A 24127-nucleotide genomic window follows, 5' to 3' on the forward strand; every position below is an offset into this window, starting at 1 on the left:
GAGCACATGACTTATGAGGAGAGGCTGAGGGAGCTGGGATTGTTTAGTCTGCAGAAGAGAAGAATGAGGGGGGATTTGATAGCTGCTTTCAACTACCTGAAAGGGGGTTCCAAAGAGGATGGCTCTAGACTGTTCTCAATGGTAGCAGATGACAGAACGAGGAGTAATGGTCTCAAGTTGCAATGGGGGAGGTTTAGATTGGATATTAGGAAAAACTTTTTCACTAAGAGGGTGGTGAAACACTGGAATGCGTTACCTAGGGAGGTGGTAGAATCTCCTTCCTTAGAGGTTTTTAAGGTCAGGCTTGACAAAGCCCTGGCTGGGATGATTTAACTGGGACTTGGTCCTGCTTCGAGCAGGGGGTTGGACTAGATGACCTTCTGGGGTCCCTTCCAACCCTGATATTCTATGATTCTATGATTCTTCCAACCCTGATATTCTATGATTCCATGTTAAACTGAAGCTACTGAAGTTAGACCATTTTTAAAATCAGCAAGTCCAGACAACTTTCAACTAAGAGTTTTAAAGTGCTGGATGAGGAGCTTGCTGGACCATTAATGTTGATTTTCAGGTCTTGGAACACTCAGGAAGTTCCAGAAGACTGGAAGAAAGCTAATATTGTGCCATTTTTTAAAATGAGTAAACAGGATGACCAAGATAATTACAGGCCTGTATGCCTGACATCGATCCCAGGAAAAATAATGGGACCTGATTAATAAAGAACTAAAAGAGGGTAATGTAATTAATATAAATCAACATGGGTTTATGGAAAATAGATCACTGATAACTTTTGCAGATGACAAAAACTGGGGGAAATGGTTAATAACAAAGAGGTCATTGATTCAGAGCGATCTAGATCACTTGGTAAACTGGTCACAAGCCAACAATATGCATTTCAATAGGGCTAAATGTAAATATCTAGGAACAAAGAATCTAGGCCATACTTACACAATTGGAGACTCTAACCTGGGAAGCAGTGACTCTGAAAAAGATTTGGGGGCAGTGGTTGATAATCAGTTGAACGTGGGCTCCCAATATGACACTGTGAACAAAAGAGCTAACAAGATCCTGAGATGCATAAACAGGGGAAACTTGAGTAGGAGCAGAAAAGTTAATTTATCTCTATTCTTGGCACTGGTATAACTGCTGCTGGAATACAATGTCTAGTTCTGGCGTCCACAATTCAAGAAGGCTGTTGATAAATTGGAGAGGGTTCAGAGAAGAGCCATGAGAACAATGAAAGGATTACCCAAATATGCCTTATAGTGCTGACTCAGAGATCTCAATCCATTTAGATTAAACAAAGAGAAGGTTGGGGGGTGACTTGATTACAGTCTATAAGTATCTACACAGGGAACAAATATTTAATAATGGGTTCTTCAAGCTAGCAAATAAATGTATAACAGTCCAATAGCTGGAAGCTAGACAAATTCAAACTGGAAATAAGGCATAAACTTAACAGGTGAGTAAGTAATCACTGGAACATTTTATTAAGAGTCCTAGTGGACTCTCCATCACTGACAATTTTTCAATCAAGACTGGATATTTTTCTAAACAATGTGCACTCGAATTATTTTGGGGAAGTTCTATGACGTGTTATACAAGAGGTCAGACTAGATAATCATAATGGTCCCCTCTGGCCTTGGAATCTATGAAGGTTTAAAGTAGATATACATTTTAATAAGTACACATTTAGGGTTTTAACTCAATTGTTTTGAAATAGAAAGCATTTATCCAGTAGGCTGCATAGCAAGTTAGTTTAAAGCACAGCCCATAAAATAGCTTAAAAAGCTGGAAAGCTTAAAAAATTATGACAAGGGAAAACAGAAAAAGGACAGGAGACAAAATGTATAGGAAAATGAACGGACTGTGACATGCACAAGCACAGTTGCCATAAGGGGTCACTGCAGAGTGGGGAAAATTAAGGGATACTGAACTGATTTAAATGGGAAATTGTTGAGCACTGGTTCCCAGACTGTGGTCCACAGAGAGCCAGCTAGTGACTTTGTGCTGGATGGCTCCCCCTTGTTTCCAGCTACTAAATTCAAATTGAAATAAAGCTAAAAATACAATACTTTCCTAATATTACTTTTCCATGTAAGCAACTGCTGTAGTTGCCACAGAGATGTTATTCTATTGCCAGGTGGAGAGGGAGGTGAGCTACATGATCAGGAATAGGTAAGAGATGTTCCATGAGACACTGTCCTACTAAGAGAAGGTCCAAACTATGTAAAAATTAGAGAAGGTGGGATTTCGTTTGTTTTACTATACAACAGATATATAGATAAATAAAATCTTAAATTTAACGTATGAGAAGTTTGAGCACTTCCCTAGCTTGTTACAATATCTATTGCAGGCAGTATCACCAGCAATTAAGATATATCTTTGGGGAAAAAATATAGCCTAATTGTAGAGATACACCATCCACCCCTACCTTTGCCTTTTTTTTAAGTATTAAAACCTTTTAATGCAATCTTAAAAGTGTTTAGGCCTCTAAAATACAGAGATCCATATTCTCTCTGTTCTACTTACATAACTTGCCTTGATAGTAATGCAGTCTGCACAATGATCAAGGGCCCAAAAGAAACTTTTAGTTGTTGGTATTGACAAGGCAATACACCAGATTCTTCATGAGGTACTGCTCTTTGTAAATGGTAATGGCACACTTTCCCCTCCCCGCAACCCCTCCAACTTGGCTTCTGCTACTACCCATGACATTTGGTATATTACACACACGTAGGGCATGATCCAAAGTTTATTACGGTGAGTGGGATTCTTTCCATAGGACTGAACCAAAGCCCAATGAATATAGAATACACTAATACCTACTAAAGCACGGAACTTAGGTTTCGTATACTCCTAAATCCACCTTTACAGGATCTCTGAAATCCATCGCTTATTTGTCTAATGTGTATATGCAAAAGCTTATCTATATCCATGTTCTCACCAGCACAATTCTCACTGACATAAAAAGAACTTTTGCCCTGGGTAAGGACTGCTGAATAGATCACACTATAACATCATTCCATGTAAAAAAATCTAATAAAATTTTAAATTTGTAAGTGCTCACAAGCAGTAATCACACAAAATAACTCATTTTAAATTTCTTGTTGCTAAAATAGCCAAAGGCCACAGTAGTCTATATAGTGTGGAATTTCAGTTTTGAAAGCAATTTTCTGTACTTCTGTGACTCAAAGCTATCTGAAATCACTAACTCCTATTGGTCTCAGATTTTCATATGCACAAAACTACTGACTACATTTCAGTTTTTGAAAGAAATGTTTCAAGTTGCCACAGTGATTGTCTGCTAATTATCCAGGCACACATATATGTCAGTAACACGTTTCTTTAAAACAAGCAGATTTTCACAAATATGCTATATAAGTGCTAAGTAAGTTTAAATAAGTTTAGGCTTACAAATAATGAAGTGGTCTTAGCAATTTGGGTGGTACTGCTCCTCCTTCTGAATTAATACTGAGACTCTACCCTACCATAGCATAAAAGGGTACTACTGTACTGGAGGGTCTTTGGATGTGACATAAAAATCAAGGTCCTGACAATCTGTGGTCAACCAAAGATCCCATGGCATTTCACATATGAATAGGGCTGTCCTATTCCCCACAGATACTAGCCAAATTCCAATTCAGGTAATTTTAGCCTAATATATCACTATATTTTCAGCTGGACAAAGTATTCTACACTTCGAGATCCAAAGCTATTTGATATGGCTCTCATGCCTTGTTAAGCAATTGACAAGTGTCACTTCACACCTGGCTGCATTTGAATCGGGGCGGGGGGGGGGGGAAGGTGTGGAGGGGGGTATTAGAAAAAATAAAAACAGATTTGTACACACATCTATGGCCCAATCTTGCCTTGTGTGCATGTAAAATTCCCATTGAAAATCAATGGGAGTGTACCTGCATGTGGACTGGAGCCATAATTCGTACAAACAGTTTATTTAAGAAACCATCTGAGACCCATTTGGAGGAAAACTGATATCTATATCCTATTCAATATTTATCTTTAGCACACGTTCTGTAAGAATGAGCTGAGTTTCTGCAAGAAATCAAGTACTTTAGGATAAGAAATACTCTATTACAACTTATCTTTCTTCCGTCATATTGAGGAATCATCCCTGGTTGGTATATTGATTTCATAATGTTTAAATATAATAGAAAATAAGTAAAGTTTAGGAAAAACACACTAGACTGTCACCACTGCATAAAACTAAATGAAGTGATTTCTTATTGACTATAAAAATACATTTGCCTATAGTAAAGTTACTAAATGATTATCTATCAAGATCACAACATGAAATAATGCTATCTCAAAAACTACATTGAAGGACCAGACACTAAGTTAAATGTAATTCTTTCATTTTGCAAGACAGATTGAAATCCAATACATGATGGAGGCAATGATACTTTGTCATTAGTCCAACAAATTCAGAGAACAGTAAATCCCCAGTTCACACATTTTCTGTACGAGTTGCTAAAAGAGGTTTCCACTAAGCCCATTAGGGATGACTTTACACTTGCTTTAAAAATATTATATATAGCAGTACCTAGTATACTAAAATGATTGCTTTGTTATAAGAGAAAGGATTCAGAAAACTAAAACAAATGTGTCTGTTGTAAAAACTGCAGCCTTTTAGATTCAGTTCAAAGTTCTTTCTTCATTTATGCATTTTTGTACAGACTGTAATTTTATATTTACCTCAGCAAATCATCCCACTAAAAAGCATCAGTCATCAACACCTAAGTAAAGGCCTGCCATTTGAAACAGCTTTGATGTGACTGAAGACTCACAGTCATAAGCGTGACAGAACAGCTTAGTTATTAAAACGTTTTATCTAGCAAAGCAATGTTCATCCTAATTCAGTGAAATACTCTTTTAACACTATTATTGCAAGGCCACTTCCCTGCACAATGCTTTCATATGTAACTACCTGAATTACATCCTGAGATCCAGCACAACTATATCAAATCTTCTTATAACATTTTCTTACACATATACTTTTGTCAAGCGACCAAAACAATAAAGCCGACTGTCATTTTTACTACCAGTTCCTTAGTTAATTTGATATTGAAATGTACTGGGATTCATTATAAAAACTGCATGCCATCAGCTACTTCTCTCAAACTTTCTTTTTACAACACGATAGAATGGACCTTTCCCCATGCAATGCTGGAAATCAGTTGGCAGAATTGGATTAGAACTATCCATCTGCACTTAGTTTGACTTCCCATTGCAAGAGGTACTATTGCAGGGGCTCCTTTATGTACTGCTGAACAACTCTGGCATAATTCCAATGTGACCGATATGTCAAGCTGCCAGATAAGAATTCTGGGGCAGCCATCTGAAAACTACTTCACAAAATGTGAGCTACAAGGTAACAGAGTTTTCTTTGCCTACATCAGTACTAATTTTAAAGCAAGTTTTAACTCACTATAAATAAACATAACTGACAGAAAGGCAAAGCATAAAGTCATAAAAAATGTTTGATAGCCAACTCCACTTCATTAAGTTTCCTCTGAATGTCATAACCAATGGCCAGACAAAAAGATCAAGATCTGCAATGTCTGTACTTAACATTTTTCTCAAAGTTACCAATTTGTAAGGAAAAGAGTCACACTAATAACTGTCACCAAAAAGATATTTTCCAGGATTGTAAACAAAATGCTACTGATCTGACTTATATCCTATATCTAATAACTTTGCCTACATTTCATTAGTGCTGTATTTTTAACAAACTTCTCCTGATCACCACCGCTATCATTTAAGTGATAACAAATTTTTGCATCTACAAACAATGGTATTTATGTCCTTTATGTCAAAAATCATTAAACTAAGTATTCACCTCCAAGGAAAAACTGAAAAATTACCTCTGGTCCTCCATGTAATTTCCATATGCATTTCAAATTAATAAAATCCATGTAAACTTACCTACAGTTTGGAGGAGGGTCTAATGTAATTTCTGCAAGTTCTTTCTGAATTCTTAAGAAAAAAGAAACAGAAGTTATATACAGAAGTATAAAGACAACACTTTCTTAAATGGATTTCCTCCAACTTTATGAAAAATATCTACTGTAGTTAATACTACGATATATAGTTAGTTCTCATCTGTAATGGAAAGTTGATGTCAAAGTTTCATGAAACTGCTTAACAAAATATTTGACAAAAGTCAGGCTGCAATGTCTTATTTTTATTTTTTGGGGTTTTTTTTAAGTTTTCAATTTTAAGTTCACCCAGTCCTGTTGGCCTTTTATATGTTTGAACCCAACCAAATGTTCATAAATACTTTGTGTATGGCACACACAATCTAGTCAGACTCGGCTCGTACATCTTATTTAAAAATTATTACCAGTGTTTTGTCAGAAAGGATGCCGCATGTACCAGCCTCATAAAAGAGCCAGATTATGTCCTCCTGTGGACAGGCCTATTATGGTAAGGCAATGCATACACTGAAAAAACTGACCATATTTTGAAAAATTAAGGGTCGAAAGATACAGACTTCATAGGCTGATTTTCATGTTTGAGTACCCAGCAGCTCTGAAAAGAGACTCAGATAACCCAAGAATTGTGAGAATTCCACACATCTCGGCACATCGTAGGGAGGGCTGGACCCATATGCCATGTCCCAGAACCATAGCACAGCTATCCCCTATGGCATTACATTTCCTTATCCTCCCCACCTGTGCTGGGCCAAACCATCCCTCTTCCCCCAAAGGGATTTAAAAGCATAAAGCAGGAGTTTACACATCAGTTTAGGAATCACCACCAGTTTACGTAAGAAAATTCCTATAGATCTAGCAGGGCAGCATGCCATCCACAGAGGCTCTCCAGACCACACACACCCTGTAAACCTAGTCACATCCATCCAAAACCTGATGACAAAGGCGTTCACACCACAGCCTGGAGAGTTTTCTGCAGCATCAAAGGGAAAAAAGGAATAATTCAAAATTGCTGAATGCTCTCCCTCCCTTCCAGAGATCTGGGCTAAAGAAGCAAGTATCCATTGCTTTTATCACCTCAAAGAAGAAAATTAGAGTGGCCAAATTACCTTTCCCCAAGATACATGCTAAATCTTAGCCACAGAGCTCAAGCGTGGCCTAAGACACATGTGTATCTTGTGTGTAGAATGTGTGGTGGTGGTTTATAACAAGCATGGAATAAAGAAACCGATTTCCCCAAGGTAAACATTCAGGTATATTAGAGCACTTAAGATAAAAATAAGCAATTTATTCTAATTCTAAACATAATATTAAGGTCTAAATGCAGTCCTGGATGTGGAAGATAATCTCACAGGCCCAGATTCTTAAAGGTATTTAGGCATTGGTGCACTCATCACCACAACTCCTAGGAGCTTTAGTAGCACAAATCTTATTTTCAAACTACAGGAGTCTAAATTCCATCAACAGTCAGTGTCTATATCTCTTTTGAAAATGAGATTGAGATTTCTAAAACAGTTAGTCAATGCTCAGCACAGCAATGACTAAATACCTTTTTAAAGCTGGGCCAAAACCACTATCAATACTCCCCTTGTTCCATTAAGAATGTATTTTGTGATTCATTTGTTTGTTTGTAGCCTAAGAAGGTAAACGAACCAGCCAAAAATAAAATGCTACCTCCTATATTAGTCCTAGTCTCATACCTTGGGGAGGATGTGCGCGCATGTGTGTGTATGAGGTTGGGGGGAAATTTACAAGATACTTTTGCACAGGGAGAGAAATGAAATATGTTTGATGATTCCAACTGCTAGAGAATGTAAATACTTCACTATATTGTATATTTCAGTAGAAGGTATCTCAATGAAAAACCACGAATTAATTTTTCTTAACTGATATTTGGAAAAAGGTAATTCGAGAAATGCTAAAAAAATCCACTAAAAAAAAGAATATGACAAGTTTAAGTGGCTCAACATACCAAACACTACCATTTTTTTAAAAAAAATATTTGCCAGACATCTCTCCCCTTCTTCCCCCCACCTTTAAGTATTAAAAAAAGTGTACTTGTTTTACCTTTATCCCCTCAAAAAAAGTTCCATATTTAAAATATCCTTTTTCCAGTTCAAAAATTATATAAAATGCAAATTTTTTAAGCAAAATGGGAAACTCCCTCATTTAGATCATGTGAGCACTTGAGGAACACAGAAATCTCCTTCAGTTTTGTGGTCTATGGATTTTTCTCTCTGGCAAGTTGTACAGAATGGTTCTGAAAATGCACCACTTCTGGGACTACACCGGGGAGGGGAATGACGACTATTTTTTGGCCCAAGGGCCACATCTAAGAATAGAAATTGTATGGCAGGTCATGAATCCTCACAAAATTGGGGTTGAGGTGTGGGAGGGGGTCAGGGCTCTGGCTGAGGGTGCGGGCTCTGGGGTGGGGCCAGAAATGAGGAGTTCAGAGTGCGGGAGGAGGCTCTGGGCTGGGGGTGCAGGCTCTGGGATGCAGGAGGGTGCTCTGGGCTGGGACAGAGGGCTTCGGAGGGTGGGAAAGGGATCAGGGCTGGGGCAGCGGGTTGGGTCATGCGGGGCGTTAAGGGCTCTGGCTGGGGGTGCAGACTCTGGGGTGGAGAGGAGGGGTTTGTGGTGTAGGAGAGTGCTCCGGGCTGCGATCAAGGAGAGCAGGAGGGGGATCAGGGGTGGGGTAGGGAGTTGGGGCATGGGGGGAGGCTCGGGCTGCATGTTCCTGGCAGCGCTTACCTCAAGCAGCTCCCAGAAGCAGCAGCATGTCCTTTCTCTGGCTCCTATGCGGAGGTGCGGCCAGGCGGTTCTGCACGCTGCCCTGTCCACAGGCCCACCCATGCAGCTCCCATTGGCCACAATTCTCGGCCAATGGGAGCTGCGGGGGCAACACTTGGGGCAGGGACAACATGCAGAGTGGAGCGCCCTGGCTGCTCTTACGCATAGGAGAGGGAGGGGGGCCATGCTGCTGCTTCCGGGAGCTATATGGAGCAGCCCCTGATCCTGCTGGAGCACCGGAGTGGGGCAAGCCCCAGACCCCACTCCCCAGCGGGAGCTCAAGGGCCAGATTAAAACGGCTGGCAGGCCGTACTTTGCCCACCCCTGGACTACAGCCTCACTTTGGACACATATATACAGCAGCTGACACTTCATCATATCATAAGGAGCATGAAACATCGAGAATGAGAACTGACATTGCCCCATGTTCTAAACCACAAGTCTTCCATTTTCAGTATCCTTCCACATCTAACCTCCTCTCCCTTCTTTCCAGAAGGGAGAGGGGAAGTTGTGGATGTCTCTCCTGCCCTCACCTCATATCAGGCCCTAGTACAATGATTAGGGTCTTCAGGTTGATGTAGATAGATCTGATTCTTTAAAAGATGCAGTTAGGATATACACGGGAATATTTGTCCATAATTGTATTAACTGCTATGTGTTTTGCTTTTTCTGGCCCCTAGACGATAAGCGGAAGCAAGAATTTCATTGGGGATGAGGTGGAGGGAAGAAGTCACAGTACCATGCACCTCTAGCCACAAAAATGAAACTGCATGCTACTTTGTATTAAGTCCTGAACATGTGTTACTGTAGCAAGTGGTTAAAATACAAATGCAGTCGGTATTTATGTTTCATTGTTGAAATTGCATGTAAATGACCAGATCATGTCCCAAAAGTCCCTATACTGACTGTCTTCTACATGTAGATCTCCTTTACTAAACACCAACCGTGATAGGCTGCCACTACCCTGTTGACTGTCTCCCTGGTGAGCGCCTTTCACAAACAGGCAATGAAGGGGAGACACACAATTCCTTGTTCAGGATAAATCCCATGGAGTTAGTAAAGGATATACAGACTCTAGCGCTATAACCTATTCTGCAGGGACCTTTCAATGGTGGGGAACCCTAGTAGCATGGCTTCAGTGGAGCTATATCACCTGGGAGTGGAGTGGATAATCCAGAGACCCAGAGACAGCAGAGGCGCACAGGAACCAACACACAGATTGCTCAAGCCTCTGAAGGATCCCTCAGAAACCACAGGGTTTCCTTCCTCCCCTTTGGCAACTATCCCCATGGATTTTGTTGCCAACAGATTTTCTGCCCAAATGTATTTATATTTAGCAATGCCAGGCTATAGAATAAAAAATGAAAATAGGTATCAGTTTTATTCTTATTAGTACTATTATGTTACTACTTGACTGGTGAGAGAGAAGCATGCTCCAATAGTCAGAATCCAGGACTGGGCACCAGGAACACTCGATTTGCAATGTCACACTGATGCTCCTTTTATGGTCTTAGAAAATTCAACCTCTCTCTCCATGCTCCCCCATTTTACAGATGGGGAAAATACTTATCTACCCTGAAAGGATCAGCTAATCTAGGACAAGCTTTTTCAAAATGAAAAGCGCTGTCAAATATTATTAATAAATATGATGCTGTGGGGAACTACTGCTGTAAGACTAGCAGGATTGCTTGCTGTCACTTGTAAAGTAAGGACTCTGTAGCATTTTTATGAGGAAAAGATTGAGGACTGAATACTCTAGAGGCGCTCAGGTCCTACTATTTATTGGCATGTAGTCACTTTTCCTAGAAACTCAATTTATTGCTTCCATTTTTCTGGGCTTTGTGCCTCCCTTCACATAAACATTAGGCAACCCAAAAACCCAGACTGGAGAAAATTTAGACCACATTTTAAAACTGGGCAAACCCTATTATATATTTCACTCTTTCAAAAGTTGTGACAGAACAGCGTCCTTGGAAATTGAACTAAGAACGACTGTTTAAGGAGAACAGAATATATTAGGCACACTTATAAATGCCAACTTTAAAAAAAGTCATGGAGTTGTTTTCCTTTTTCGGTATTTTGTCGGTCACTTGTGGCTTGTCAAGTACAATATCTGTTGCCAAATTTATTTAAAATACTATTCTATTATGGTACCCCCCTCTGTTATTTAGAAAGGTTATGGATAGCCCACTTCTCTATGGTTGTATTTCAACAAACAAGATATCCATGACTTAGTTTATGTTCCTAATGTTTTAATATCTTTCCAGGAACAAAAGGCTACATAACTCAGTTTCATAAATTCACAGTTCAACACAAAAATTTGCAGACCAAAGACAAAACGACAGGTTCTAAATTAGCAACCTCAAGAACCCAGCAGAATAATATTTTTATCTGTTAAGCTATTATGCTAACCAAGAACGGATACACTTGTCTCAATCCAAAGGTCGTGCTAAGATTTGCTATTTAAGACATAAGATGCCTCTCTTTTTAAGGACAGCAACTCAATTTCATGTCTGAACTGTAATTATGATATGCAGTGAGTTTTTCAATCTTGACATGTTAGGTAAGTAAGGTTACTATTTAAGGTGACACACCTTGGGTAAGGCAAATCGAAGGAATGGTACACAATATGACATATACTGTAAGTTATTACCTGTGTAGCAACTAACTCTAGAAGTATTCACATTGAGGGACACTGCAATATGAAAGGTCGCAATAGCATTCTGCCTTTTTGATGTCATCTAAATCAGTACTTCCACTGATGCGAAAAGCAGAAAGCCTATATTTTTTTTAAACAAAATCAGGCCTTAGTTACCGGTTAACATGTGGTCTAAGGAGACAAAAGGCTACTTGAAATAAAATTCTGTTCTATCCAGGTACTTCTATCACACTAATAGCTATGGTTTCTGGGCATCTTAGATGCCTTATCAGCTGACCCATATATCCCTAACTTATCACTCTTCTACTGGAACCACTCAAAGAAACCCACTAAATCGGGATGAGGAGAAAAGAGAGAAAGAAGGAAAAACAGGAATACAAGTCAACACAAAATGCTGACAGAAGAAAACTCATCGAAGTAAGATGAGCATCCTGTGACTGCAACATTTGCAATTAAATTAACCACCAAAAACTAAATTAAAAGAACATTGATAATGCTACACAAACTACAAAACTCAGGAATACAGGGAAGCACAAAATGCCTCACACTTCCCTCAAAATCAAGCCATTTTAGGGAGCATTAAATTGCTGAGATAGCACCCTACAGAGTATATATATTATAGAACACCTTGGAGCACATTTCACACGTAACTGAACATTTCCTTCTATTGATTTATATAAAACTAATATTGCTGTAGTGACCTTTTTAAGTGAAATAAGTAAAATTTTAGAGTCAAATTTATAACCGCAAGAAAATTTGTATTACAATTCTTTAGATTTTAATTCTAATCTGAGATACACAGGGTAATTACTCAGGATAATGTATCTAAAATAAGATTGCTACTACACTTCCACGTGCATGAACAGATTTTTCAAGGGTGTGACAATGCATGGCTTCCAAACTGAGATCAGAATGAAGCCTGCAGTCTGTAGACTATAATTTAGCACTTGGAATAAGACTAAACTCCAAGGTTGTATTAGTTTTCTAGTGCTGTATAATAACTATAATGCATGTAAAAGCTGGATGCTTTAAATTATTCTACTAATTTCAATTGTGTTGATTCCTGAACTATTTTAGAGTTATTAAAAACAGTTACTGGATGAAATTCTGTCCTCCATTATGCAAATATTATTGGGATTTTGGAGTAACAACTGGATTCAGTGGGGTCACATGTATGTAACAGAGAGCAGAAATTGGTTTCCGCAAAATATTTGTGCAGTCTTTCTTCACAATCAACTGGTAAAACTCACTATTATTTTTGAAGAGGTGAACATTTCAAGTGAACTGCTATACCTCTAATCCTGCAAGTAATCCTATTAAGTTGTGTTTACAAAAACACACTGTAAGGCAGTGTTTTTCAAAGTTCAGGTCGCGACCCAGTACTGGGTCACAGCATGTAAGGCACTGGGTCACCTTGCTCAGCACGCAGGGACTCGAGCATCTCTGGTCAGCACTGTCGACCGGGGCGTTAAAAGTACCGTTGGCAGTGCTGCCCAGCTAACGCAGGCTGGTGTATACCTGTTCCAACACTGAGCTGTGCCCTGGAAGCGGGCAGCAGTGGGGCCACAGGGCTCCATGTGCTGCCCCACCCAAAACATTGGCTCCGCACACCCATTGGCCGGTTCCCAGCCAATGAGAGCTCGGGGCGGGGGATGCCTGCAGGCATGAGCTGCTTGCATGCCTCTGCCTAGGAGCCAGACCTGCTGCTGGCTGCTTCCGGGGCACAGCAGTCCATGGTGCGAGGACAGGTGGGAAGCCTGCCTCTGCATCCCGGCACCACCGCTGACCAGGAGCCACCAGAGGTAAGTCAGCACCCCAACCCTGCACTCCAATCCCCTGCCACTGCCCTGAGACCCCCCAAAACCCAGAGCCCCTCATGCACCCCAGACTCCTCATCCCTGGCCCCATCCTGAAGCCTGCATCCCCACCCCAGAGCCCTGACCCCCTCCCACACCCAACCCCCTCCTGCACCGCAACCCCATGCCCCAGCCCTGAGACCCCTCAAACCCAGAGCCTCTCCTGCACCCCAAACCTCTCATCCCCAGCCCCACCCTAGAGCCTGCACCCCAAGCCCAGAGCCCTGACCCCCTCCTGCACCCCAACCCCCTGTCCCAGCCCAGAGCCCCCTCCCACACCCTGAACCCTCATTACGCAGCCCTCACAGCCACATCCCAACCCTCTTCCCCACCCGAGCCCCTCATCCCCAGCTTCGTTGGCTGCGGGCACCACCGATTTTCTTCAACTGGGTCCCCAGAAAAAAAAGTTTGAAAACCACTGCTCTAAGGTGTTTGTCTTAAAATCTCATATTGAGAGGTAAGTACCTTTAAAATTTTATTTTTATTCCAAGCGGTAAATAAAAAGGCAACAGAACCCTATAGGAGTTTACTTTCTTCCCCATATTCTTAAAACATTCCAACTGATTTTCACATATGTTTCAAACAGCCACCTTATCAAGCTAAGAACTTGTATATTAAATTTTCAGCCTAAATAATTCATAAGTGGAGTTACAAGCCCCTGAAAATGGGGTTTGTATAAGAAAGTAGAAACAACTTTAACTGAAGTGACTCTGCAGTTACCAATGTTGATAAGACTAACATCTAAATAAGTCCCTTACTACTTGACAGAATTATTAAACTATACATTTATTTAAACATATCCAAACAATTTTAAGAAACACAGTTCTTGGAAAACATTTCAACTTTCAGATTCATAATTTTTTTTTTTATATTACTATACAAATAAAACTGCTGTTTTACAGTCTGATTCGCAAACATATCTGTCTGCAATTGGAATAATTAGTTTCAGCAGAAACCACAAGCAGATATGATTAAATTTTAAAAGGTTTAAGTAATTTTATCACAGCTAAATGCACGTTAATAAGAGCTCTAAGCTTTGAAGACACAAAACTAAGAATAATAGCCCAACTTCTGACATATCATTAATTTTTTAATACAGTAGTGTCCACAGGCCCCAGTTGGAATCATGGTATCATTGTGCTGGGCACTGTACAAACACAGGAATATGCAGACCCTATTCTAAAGTGGCTACAAGACACAACAAGTTGATGTAACAATAGGAGATGATATGTGAGCATAGGCAAGGTTAGAAGCAGTAGCAACTACAAAGACCAGGTATTTGCACAATTTGATAGTTCTAAGTTATTGACAGTCGTTCTTCTCCCTTTAGTTATAAAATATAAAAAAGTTAGATATTAGTAATCCCCACTGATCCTCTGCCAACTGATAATGGCTAGATAATCTTCTGTAAGCATCATGGTAGAAGCGGACCTTGAGGAAAGATTTGAAAGACGGGGAGGGAAGTGGGCATTGGCGCCACAGACTACATAAAGGAAGATTATCCTTGAATAAAATGAAAGCCTGAAGATACACAGGGAAGTGGACAAAATGAGTGATCAATACTGGCATCACTGGCAGGATGGAGAGTGACTCATGAAGATACCAGAGTGGATACGTAGGGAGGTTTAGGTCTGTGAGGCTGGTACAAATAAATTATATACTACCAAGTCAAGGTAAAGTAAAAATGTATGAATTAAAATGTACACACACTAGTATTTGCAGCCTATGAATATTTACACACCATATTTACAAGAAACACCAAATGAACACAATGGGGGCCTGATTCTCCTCTCCTTTATACTAGTTTTACAACAGTAACTCCTAATTTAGACTGGTGTAAATTAGTGAAGAATCAGGCTCAGAGTTCTGCATGAGTTAGGTCTGCACATTTGGGTTCTATATAAAAACTCTTAAAATTGTTTTGTATTTGGGTTCCCTTTAATAGGTTTTGAACATTGCTGCCTGAAGTAATGCTGATGTGACAGGGCTACACTGTTAATGCAGGCTTCCTTTGCACAATCCATGCATGCCAATGATACAGTGACTGATGTGACAGAGTGGGGTCACTTAAATAGCTATTCTCCAAATCTACTATTCCTCTCAGGAATGGGAAAAAAAAACAAAAACAGAATTAAGACATACCACAGTTTAATGTAATGAAACGAAAACATTTGTTCATCGTTTCTGACTTGACCATCTGGGACAAGTAAATGCAGTACTTTGTAGTGATAGGTATTACAGTACTCTCCTAGCACGCTGAATTACTGACTTGTCTGAAATGTTTATGGTTAATTAACTCTAAGTTACACTGACAAGTTTCTCTCTCTCACACACACACACAAACACACACTTCATAAGAATACAAAAAACTGTCCAAGTTATACTAAGAATAAAACAGTGTCAGTTTCTATCATGCAAGCTAATATTAAACCCATGTGAAAACAAAACCAGTCTGCCAAAAAAAATTTTTTTTTTTTTTTAAAAAGTAGCAGCAGCATACAGGTCACATTGCAAACCCAACCAAAGAACTAATGTACAAATTCAATCATATTGTAATAACATTAAGAAAATAAACTAGGCTGATGCCCATCCAAAAAAAAAGCTACAAAGAGCAGGATACCTTTTAGCACTAGTTGATAGTTTAGCAGCTGTTTTGCTGGAGATCTTGCCCTCCTTTTTCTTGGGTTGAACCTGCTCCCTTTCTTGCTCTTGCTGAACACCCTCACGTTGATCTCCATCAGAGCTTCCTCCACTAGTGCTTGGGCTATCATCAACTCTTTGCCCTTCAGTGGACATTTTAGACTCTGGGCTAAAAAACACAAAGACAAGTAAGGAGTCTTTTCTTAAAATGTCTGATAACTTTAGTAACAATACTATGCTCTTTTTTTTATTAACTAGAGATATACAGGGTGAAGAAATTACTTGCATAATACTGTACTCTTTATATTGCAGTATTTTAGTCTGCAGTATTGAAGAATCTAGCCACAAACGTCTATACAGTAACTCAAAAGATAGTCATTTTATATCAGCTACAAAGTATACAACAAAATATGAAAAACCCTTTTACGTATATAAAAAAATATCTAAAGGGAGATACCCAGAATAAATGTTAAGTGGAAAACAAAACCAAATGAATAAGACAATCAATCCAGGGTTAATGGAGTGGATAGCTCAAGGGATTGTTGATGGGATGAAGCGTTTTTCACCTCTAGGACACTGGTTCAAATCAGGCCCCTTTTGTTAGTAACAGGCAGTCATTACTATTTTAAGACTATTCATTAGCCCACAGGTAAAAAGTCTAGGCTAACCATCTCCCAGTGGATGGGTTTCCACTTCATAGAATTCACATTTTGGTTGGCACACTTGATAGAGAAAGTTCCATTTCTATGTCCTTTTAAGCCTAACCTATCTTTCATAGCTAGAGATGATACTCCCACACCAGGGAGTAAGCACATTGGTGGGGAAACGCAAGGAAATCTGTACTGCTGAAGCCTGTTTGTGATCAGAGGACATCAGATGACAAAGCTGTCAATGAACACTAGTCACCGAGAAGTCTAACTTTATTATCTCAAAAAGAAAGGGAGTACTTGTGGCACCTTAGAGACTAACCAATTTATTTGAGCATGAGCTTTCGTGAGCTACAGCGATGAAGTGAGCTGTAGCTCACGAAAGCTCATGCTCAAATAAATTGGTTAGTCTCTAAGGTGCCACAAGTACTCCTTTTCTTTTTGCGAATACAGACTAACATGGCTGTTACTCTGAAACCTTTATTATCTCAGTATATTTTATATGCCTAGTTCTCACACTTGTAATATTTAGCTATATTCTTTTCTTCCTTCACTTTAATCATTGCATTTCTTCAACTATAGACTGTTTAAATTAAAATGGTTGTAATTAATATTATAACTTCTCTAACTGTTGTAAATAAGGCTTTTTCTTGGAGGTTAGATCTAAGATTGCCAGATGCGGTGGCAACGATTGCTGACTGAATCTATTAGAAACCTGAAGCAATACTAGAAGGTCCTTCTTTACCTCAGTGACACCACTATGTTCTCTTTGTGATATTTTATTAAAAGAACAACTTTAATAGCACATAGGGCCAACTTTTGCTCAGTTACATCTGTGCAACCTACATGAACTCAGTGGAATTGTACAGATGTAATTAACATCAGAATCTGACCTGCAGTGCACAATGAGGTTTATGTTCAATATTGTTTTAGTCTGTGAACTGTGTCTCATTTATCCTTTTAGCCATATACAGAAACCATACGCAGAACACCAGTTACAGAAAACTGTACATCTCAATTATAATATGCTGCAATATTCTCTCAAGAGCCTAAACCAGGATTCCAAACTCTGACTCTAAAACAGCAGCTCTCAAACTGTGGGTCAGGATCCCAAAGTGGCTCCAACCCCATTTTAAAGGGGTCACAAGAGTTGGCATTAGACTTGCTAGGGCCAAAGCCGAAGCCTGTGCCCCACCGCCCAGAGCCGAAACCTGAGGGCTTTAGCCTTGAGTGGCAGGGCTCAGGTTACAGGCCCCCTCCCCACGCCTGTGGCTGAAGCCCTCAAACTTTGCCCCCACCAGCAGGGCAGTGGAGCTCGGGCAGGCTCAGACTTCGGTCCCCCCTCCAGTAATTTGTGTAGTAATCTGTTGTCAGAAGGGGGCTACACTGCAATGAAGTTTGAGAACCCCTGCTCTAAAAAATATGACGTAAAATGTGCGATAATTTGCTTATATGACCCACTAAAAGTTATTAATAGTTTGTAACTGAACATTAGGATGGAAATCTTCTACCCAGACAGTATTCCCAATACATACACGGAAAGAGGGCAGTGGAAAGAAGAAAAAACTTCAGTGACACCGAGGTGGCGTTGGAAGAAAAAAAAAAAAAGCAAACAAAGAACGAAAAATTGTGATAGTTGCCTACTGAAAAGAAAAATTTTCTGCAGTTAGGAGCATTACCAAAATCTTAAATTTATCAAAAATATTATATACTTTGCTTAAATAATGGCCTCCAATGGGGGCCCGATACTGCAAATGATTATTCATGTGAATAAATCCTAATCACTTTCATATGAATTAAGTCCCTTTGCTTAATTTATATGACTGTTTATCAAAGCAGTGAGGTTTGGAGGGGTGGGGTTCAGAGTTCTTAAAGAGAACCACAGTTGATGATGATGGCAGCTAGAATAGATTAGCCTTAATCAGTATGAGCTTTTTTTATTATTATGAAAATGATTATATTGTACAGAGTTAGTGCATTTAAGAATGGAAAATGATGCATTATGACTTCTGTAGTTAACAGTAAACAATTTTTATTTCTTAAATTTTTCCCACAGCAGAGACATAACATTGCCTTTTCCATATTTCACATTTTACACAGATTAATCTCTAGGTATCTACATCCCAGCTGTCAGATCTTAAGGGAGAAAAATAAAGCTTTAAGTTAATAAACACAAGCTACTATATATACTGATAGTTTCCAGATTGAGTTACAATTATTAAATGAGACAAGGTGGGCAAAGTGATATCTTTTATTGGACCAACTTCTGCTGGTGAGAAACAAGCTAAAAGAAATTAGCTCACCCACCTTGTCTCTCCAATATCCTGGGACCAATATTGCTACAACTACACTGCATACAACTATTAAATTTTAACTTTGCAGCTACATATAGTTATATTTTCTGTTTCTATTTAGAGGTAAAACAATCTTATATTGCCTTAAAACACTTGAGAAATTCTTTATTTGCTCTGCAAGTTTGGATATTTATCTTCCACTAACATTTAATTTTAGAATGAGAGGATTATCCACACAACATATGTATACTTTAAACTGTTGGGGGGGGGGGGGGGAAAAAATCAGCAACATCTTTTAATGAAGCTTATGTCCACAGAAGGTCTGCTGTGGAAGATTCTGCTATAAATATTACTATTATCCAAGAACTACTGCACTCACTTCATGAGTTCAGGTTACTACCCAACAGATATATGCAGAAACAGTAGCCCATAATGTATAATTATTGTAACAAGTAATGCCAGCTTTTACAACACAAAAATGTTTAAATCTGTCATTTGATGTCTGGCTATTTTCTTATTTCACTCTCAGAGGCAAATATTTTCTATACTCTCCCTTTTATTTCATTTAAATAAAAATCAAGTTATATTTTATTTAAGGATTGAAAGCTAAATTTAACCTCGATAAAAGAATATTTAAAAGGGTCTGTGAAGTCAGACCTTCAAATATGTGGCCAAAATAAGAAAAACGAACAATAAGAGAGTGGAAAAATCAACAGGGGAATGACATTGTGGGAAAACATTTCAGTGCAATTACACAAACACACACACAAAATATTTCTTGAAGCCAAATATCCCCAAGTCTCATCTCAATGCAAAGGGAAAAGAAAGAGACTGTGTCCAATTCTCTGTACTGCTAAATTATGTCACATTCAAAATTTAAACCCTCTGCTGCCCTTGTGCTGAGAGAACTGGACGGAGGGCACAGAAGGGGGATTAAAAGTATTTCCCTGAACACACCATGATTCTTCGGAGATCATTGTATCAAACCTCTTCTATAAATGTTAAGTCAAACATGTTCAAGAGAACCTACTTCTTCCATTTATCCCATGCTTCCCCACCCCCCACCCACAAACAAACCAACAGTAGCAGCTAGGGAAAGAGATCCTGGCAATGTGCAGATAGGTCCTGAGGGCAGCAGAGCCAGTGATGAAGTCTTTCTAAAGCTACCTTAATTCCTATAAGCAAAGATAAATTGAACTTTTCTGCTGGGTCCATGAAAAGCAGCAGCAGGAACAGACACCTCACTTGATCTTCATTAGAAATCATAAAGGGCGAAAAGATCAGAACATTACAGGAGAGAAAACAGGAGGAGTCCGATTTCTAGCCAACCAGGCCAGTGTCTATGATTGAGAGAGGGACCCAGAAAGAAATAAAAAGCTGCTGCAGCAGCAGCTCTAGACTGAAACACATGCGCGCACACCCACCCCCCTCGCCTATTTTCCTGCTGCCTGGAGGGGGAGGGGGAGGCACATGTCATAGAGACACAATGTGCAATAATTATGCAGTACTAGAAGATAGCAGGAGACTGAAACGGGCACTTTTCAAAATGACATTTATCCTGCACTTTCCAGATACTTTGTGTGGAGGAGGAAAGGGGTAGGGAGAAGGCGGAAAGAGAGAGGCTGGAAGGAAAAGGATTAGGGGTGAGAAATAGGTGACAGTGGATGATAGAAGAAGACTTTGTAAGGAAGGCATAGGGGTCATATGAGGAAGAGATGGGGGGTTGGGCAAAAAGAGCTAAGGGATTAATTTACTCCTGTCATCGTGCAGTGGGGTGGTTTAGATCCCTCTCTGCTGAAGAGGGGACTGTTGCATAGGGTAGAATTCGATACTTGTGTTTGCCAATTCCCACCCTTATGTATTTCTAGAGGGGGGGGGGGGCCCTCCCCATCCCACTCCTTGGGGGCAAGGGGTTATAACAGTGAGAACAGGGAGATAAGGGGATAATGTGGGAAGGAATTATTTGACCCCTCTATGTGTTTGTGCATGAGTGCAAAGAGAGGATAAGGGGAGTTTAAGAACAAGGTACTATGGAGAGGGAAGGGTATTTCTAGGGGATAGAAGGGCAATGGAGAGGAGAGCAAAAGATACAGAAGTACTGGTAGAGATATAGGGATGATAAGAGGGGCAAAAGAAAGTGGTGTTTGCCTGTGTGTGGGAGCATTGTAGGGGACAGTGAAGGAGGTATTGCTGGAGGATGCAGGTGTTATTGTAGAAAGATTTGGAGAGGAGGCATTTCTAGGACCCTGGGAGAGGAACAGAGGCAGGAGGAGTGGGTGGAAAAGGGGAATTGATGGAGTTAGGTCAGCAAGACATGGTGGGGAAGAGGGTGACAGGGGGGTAGATGGAGCTATTGCAGTGAGATGTGGTGGGATGTCAGAGGGCAGGTGGATGGGGTAGAGTGATAGAGGGGACATGAGGGGTTTGGGGAACTGTGGGATGGATACAGCTGGGGCAGAGGACGTGGAGATGCATAGACAGAGTTGGCCAGGGAACACAGGGATGGACAGATAGATGGGGCAGGAGATATGGTAAGGGTGGGAGAACAGAGAGAGGACAGGGAGGATGTAGGGATCTGTGCGGCTATGGTTGGGGGACCTGGGGATGGATGGATGGGGCAGAGGGATGGGCTGAGGAGAGGTGGCAAGGACATAAAGGATAGATGGGGCTATAGAAAGGGGATGGGGTGGGGAGCCCAAGGGTGGAGGGGGACAAGTTGTGCTGGGCAGCAGTGGAGTTGGGGAGGTAGAGAGATGGGCTAGGAGGGAGGTGGTGGTGATAGGGGAACTGGGCAGGGGGCAGGCAGAGGTTGGGGGGCAGGCAGTGCCAGAGAAGTAGAGGAATGGAGTGGGGGGGGGGGGGCAGAGGGATGTGGGGGTGGCAGGCAGTGCCAGAAGAGTAGAGGAATGGGACAGGGGGTTGGGGGGGGGGGGGTAGAGCTTTGTGCTGGAGGGGCAGACAGTGCTGGGGGCAGCTGGATGTGGGGGGTGTAAGGTGATGGGGGCAGGTATTGCTGGGGATAAAAGGGATGGGTGTGGGGGCAGGAGGGTACAAGGGAACAGGCGATGCCCTGGGTGGGGTGCGGCGGGAGAGGGATGGGGCAGCAGGCAGTGCTGGGGGAGGGGGGGTTAGAGGAATGAGGCGGGGGGGGCAGGCAGGGCTGGGGGGGGCAGAGACAGCAGGGGGATGGGGGCAGGCGGTGCCGGGGGGGGAAATAGGGAGGGGGGAGTCGTTACCTGCGGGCGCAGGGCTGGGGCTGGTGCCGGCTCAGGCTGCGGGCGCTGCGCGGCGCGGCGGGCGGCCCGGCTCGGGCCAGGCGAGGGGTGGGGGCTACGTGCTGCCCCCTCGGCTCCTGCTGCCGCCGCCGCTGCCCGAAGAGAAGTGAAGCTGCCGCCGCGCGCACCCGACCCCGCCGCGCGCGCGCACCCGACAGCCAATGAGCCCGGAGCTCGCGGGTCGGGGGAGGAGCGGGCCCGCGCGCACGTTCTCAGAGGGGGAGGAGAAAATGACAAGCGAGCGGGCGCGGGGGTGGAGGGGTCTGGCGGGAGCGCGCGTTAAAGGGAAACACCGGTGGGAGCGCTGGGGTGAGAAAAGTGAATCGGGTGCGAGAGGTGGGCGGTGGGGGAGCTGGGTGCCGTGGGGCGGGGTTAGGTGTGGGGGAGCTGGGTGTCGTGGGGGTTAGGTGCGGGGGAACTGGGGGTGTATTTGTGGGGGGGGGTTATGTGTAGGGGAGCTGGGTGCCCAGCTGTGTGTGGGGGGTGGGGGGAGTTATGTGTAGGGGAGGTAGATGCATGGGGGATTACGTTTAGTTAAGGTGATTGCATTGGGGTTATATATGGACATCACTGGGCTGGCCACCGGGATGAATGAAAGGAGGGGCTAGGTCTGGTGGCAGCTGGGTGCTGAGAGGGCTAAGGTGGGTACATTCCAGGTTAAATACAAGGTGAGGGAGGGCACAGGAGGCAAGAATCTGTCCTGAGTCAGACCGGTGGTCTCTGGAGAGTTTCATCATCCTAGAGGAAGATTTGGAATTTCCCCTTCTGCTTTTTTTTCTATTATTACATATTGTAATAAGTTCCAGAGGCCCCAATCAGGATCAGTGCCCCATGGTGCTGGTTGTTTTGCAAACACATAATAAAAGGCCAGACCCACAAAGAAGTCAGGGTGTAAATGAAAACAAGATGAAGCAGAGGTGCAGCACACAAAGGAGGACAGTAGGACAGAGGAAGTAGGAGAGGGAGAAGGATGACCATAGCAAAAGCACATGGGAATGCAGATTAAGGGTCTTTCTTCTGCTTCTTTGTCCACTCTGATTTTCTCCCTCTCCTCTGCTCCTCACTTCTCTCATCCTGCCAGTGAGAGCTGCACACTTCTATAGTGCCAGCCCACCCCCTCCTTCCATCAGTCCAACTCCTGTTTCTGCCTCAAACACATAGCCAGAGAGGGAAGCCAAATGCCAATCAGGGAGCAAGACCAGAGTAAAGAACTCCCTGATGGATGCTTACATCCTCACACTGGTGGTATGTTTCAGAAGTGAGGGACAAGAATGGAATAGTAATGTGCTTCCCATCATCTGTAATCAATTTTTAGCTATATTTCACTAAACTTTTTATTAATACAAACCCCTTTTCAATTAACACAGAAGAAACACAAACGATAAATATTTAATGATGAATCACCATATTCTCCCTTTTTGGGGGGAATCTTTTTTTTAAATTTTCACAGCATTCCACATTTACATTTCAGTGCTCATCTCTATTTTAGGTGTAAATCAGGTTACAGTACTTATCCTAATTGATGGATGTAGAATAGTGGAGATCACAAATATAAATCTCAGGAACCACTGCTGAGAAACCTAAAGACTGGAAATGCTGTTGGCACCTGTCTTTTGATACTCTCCCCATTCTTCCTACATATTCTTTCTGTATATTACTGCACAATAAACAATCTTTCTCTCCTTTGAGAGATTAACTATTTTGAAATAACCTGTTTTCATGCCCTAATCACGCTCATTTAAAAGTTTCTCCTAGAAATGAAAGGAATTCAAATATAATTCCCACCCATGTTTAAAAAAGCACTGGAACAGGCTGCTTCTTATTATCGTCATTCTGAATGGTCCCTTGCAACATGTTAACTCCTATGCTTAAAGACCTGTTTCACCTTATATTTAGCTTTACACTCTGGTTAACTTTCCCAGACCTGAAAACAGCTCTGTATAGCTCAAAAGCTTGTCTTCTGTCTCTTCCACCAACAAAAATTGGTGTAATAAAAGATATTATCTCAC

At 41.5% G+C, this 24127-nt stretch overlaps 1 protein-coding gene across 2 annotated transcripts in view; it reads right to left on the reverse strand.

Moving 5' to 3' along the window:
• Positions 1 to 22261, reverse strand: part of UBE2E2 (ubiquitin conjugating enzyme E2 E2) — a 335608-nt gene extending 313347 nt beyond the window's left edge. Inside the window, exons 1-3 of one of the 2 annotated variants that reach the window (XM_037890424.2) lie at positions 22080 to 22261; positions 15883 to 16071; positions 5947 to 5997 (exon numbers count right to left, since the gene is read on the reverse strand). In XM_037890424.2, coding sequence (XP_037746352.1) covers positions 5947 to 5997; positions 15883 to 16058 — 227 coding nt within the window. In that variant the 5' untranslated portion in view covers positions 16059 to 16071; positions 22080 to 22261. The remainder of the gene's footprint in view (positions 1 to 5946; positions 5998 to 15882; positions 16072 to 22079) is intronic. The other variant, XM_043540931.1, reaches the window with a different exon arrangement.
• Positions 22262 to 24127: the final 1866 nt, after the last annotated feature.

This window comes from Chelonia mydas, chromosome 2 (assembly GCF_015237465.2).
Source record: "Chelonia mydas isolate rCheMyd1 chromosome 2, rCheMyd1.pri.v2, whole genome shotgun sequence".
Taxonomy (NCBI): Eukaryota; Metazoa; Chordata; order Testudines; family Cheloniidae; genus Chelonia; species Chelonia mydas.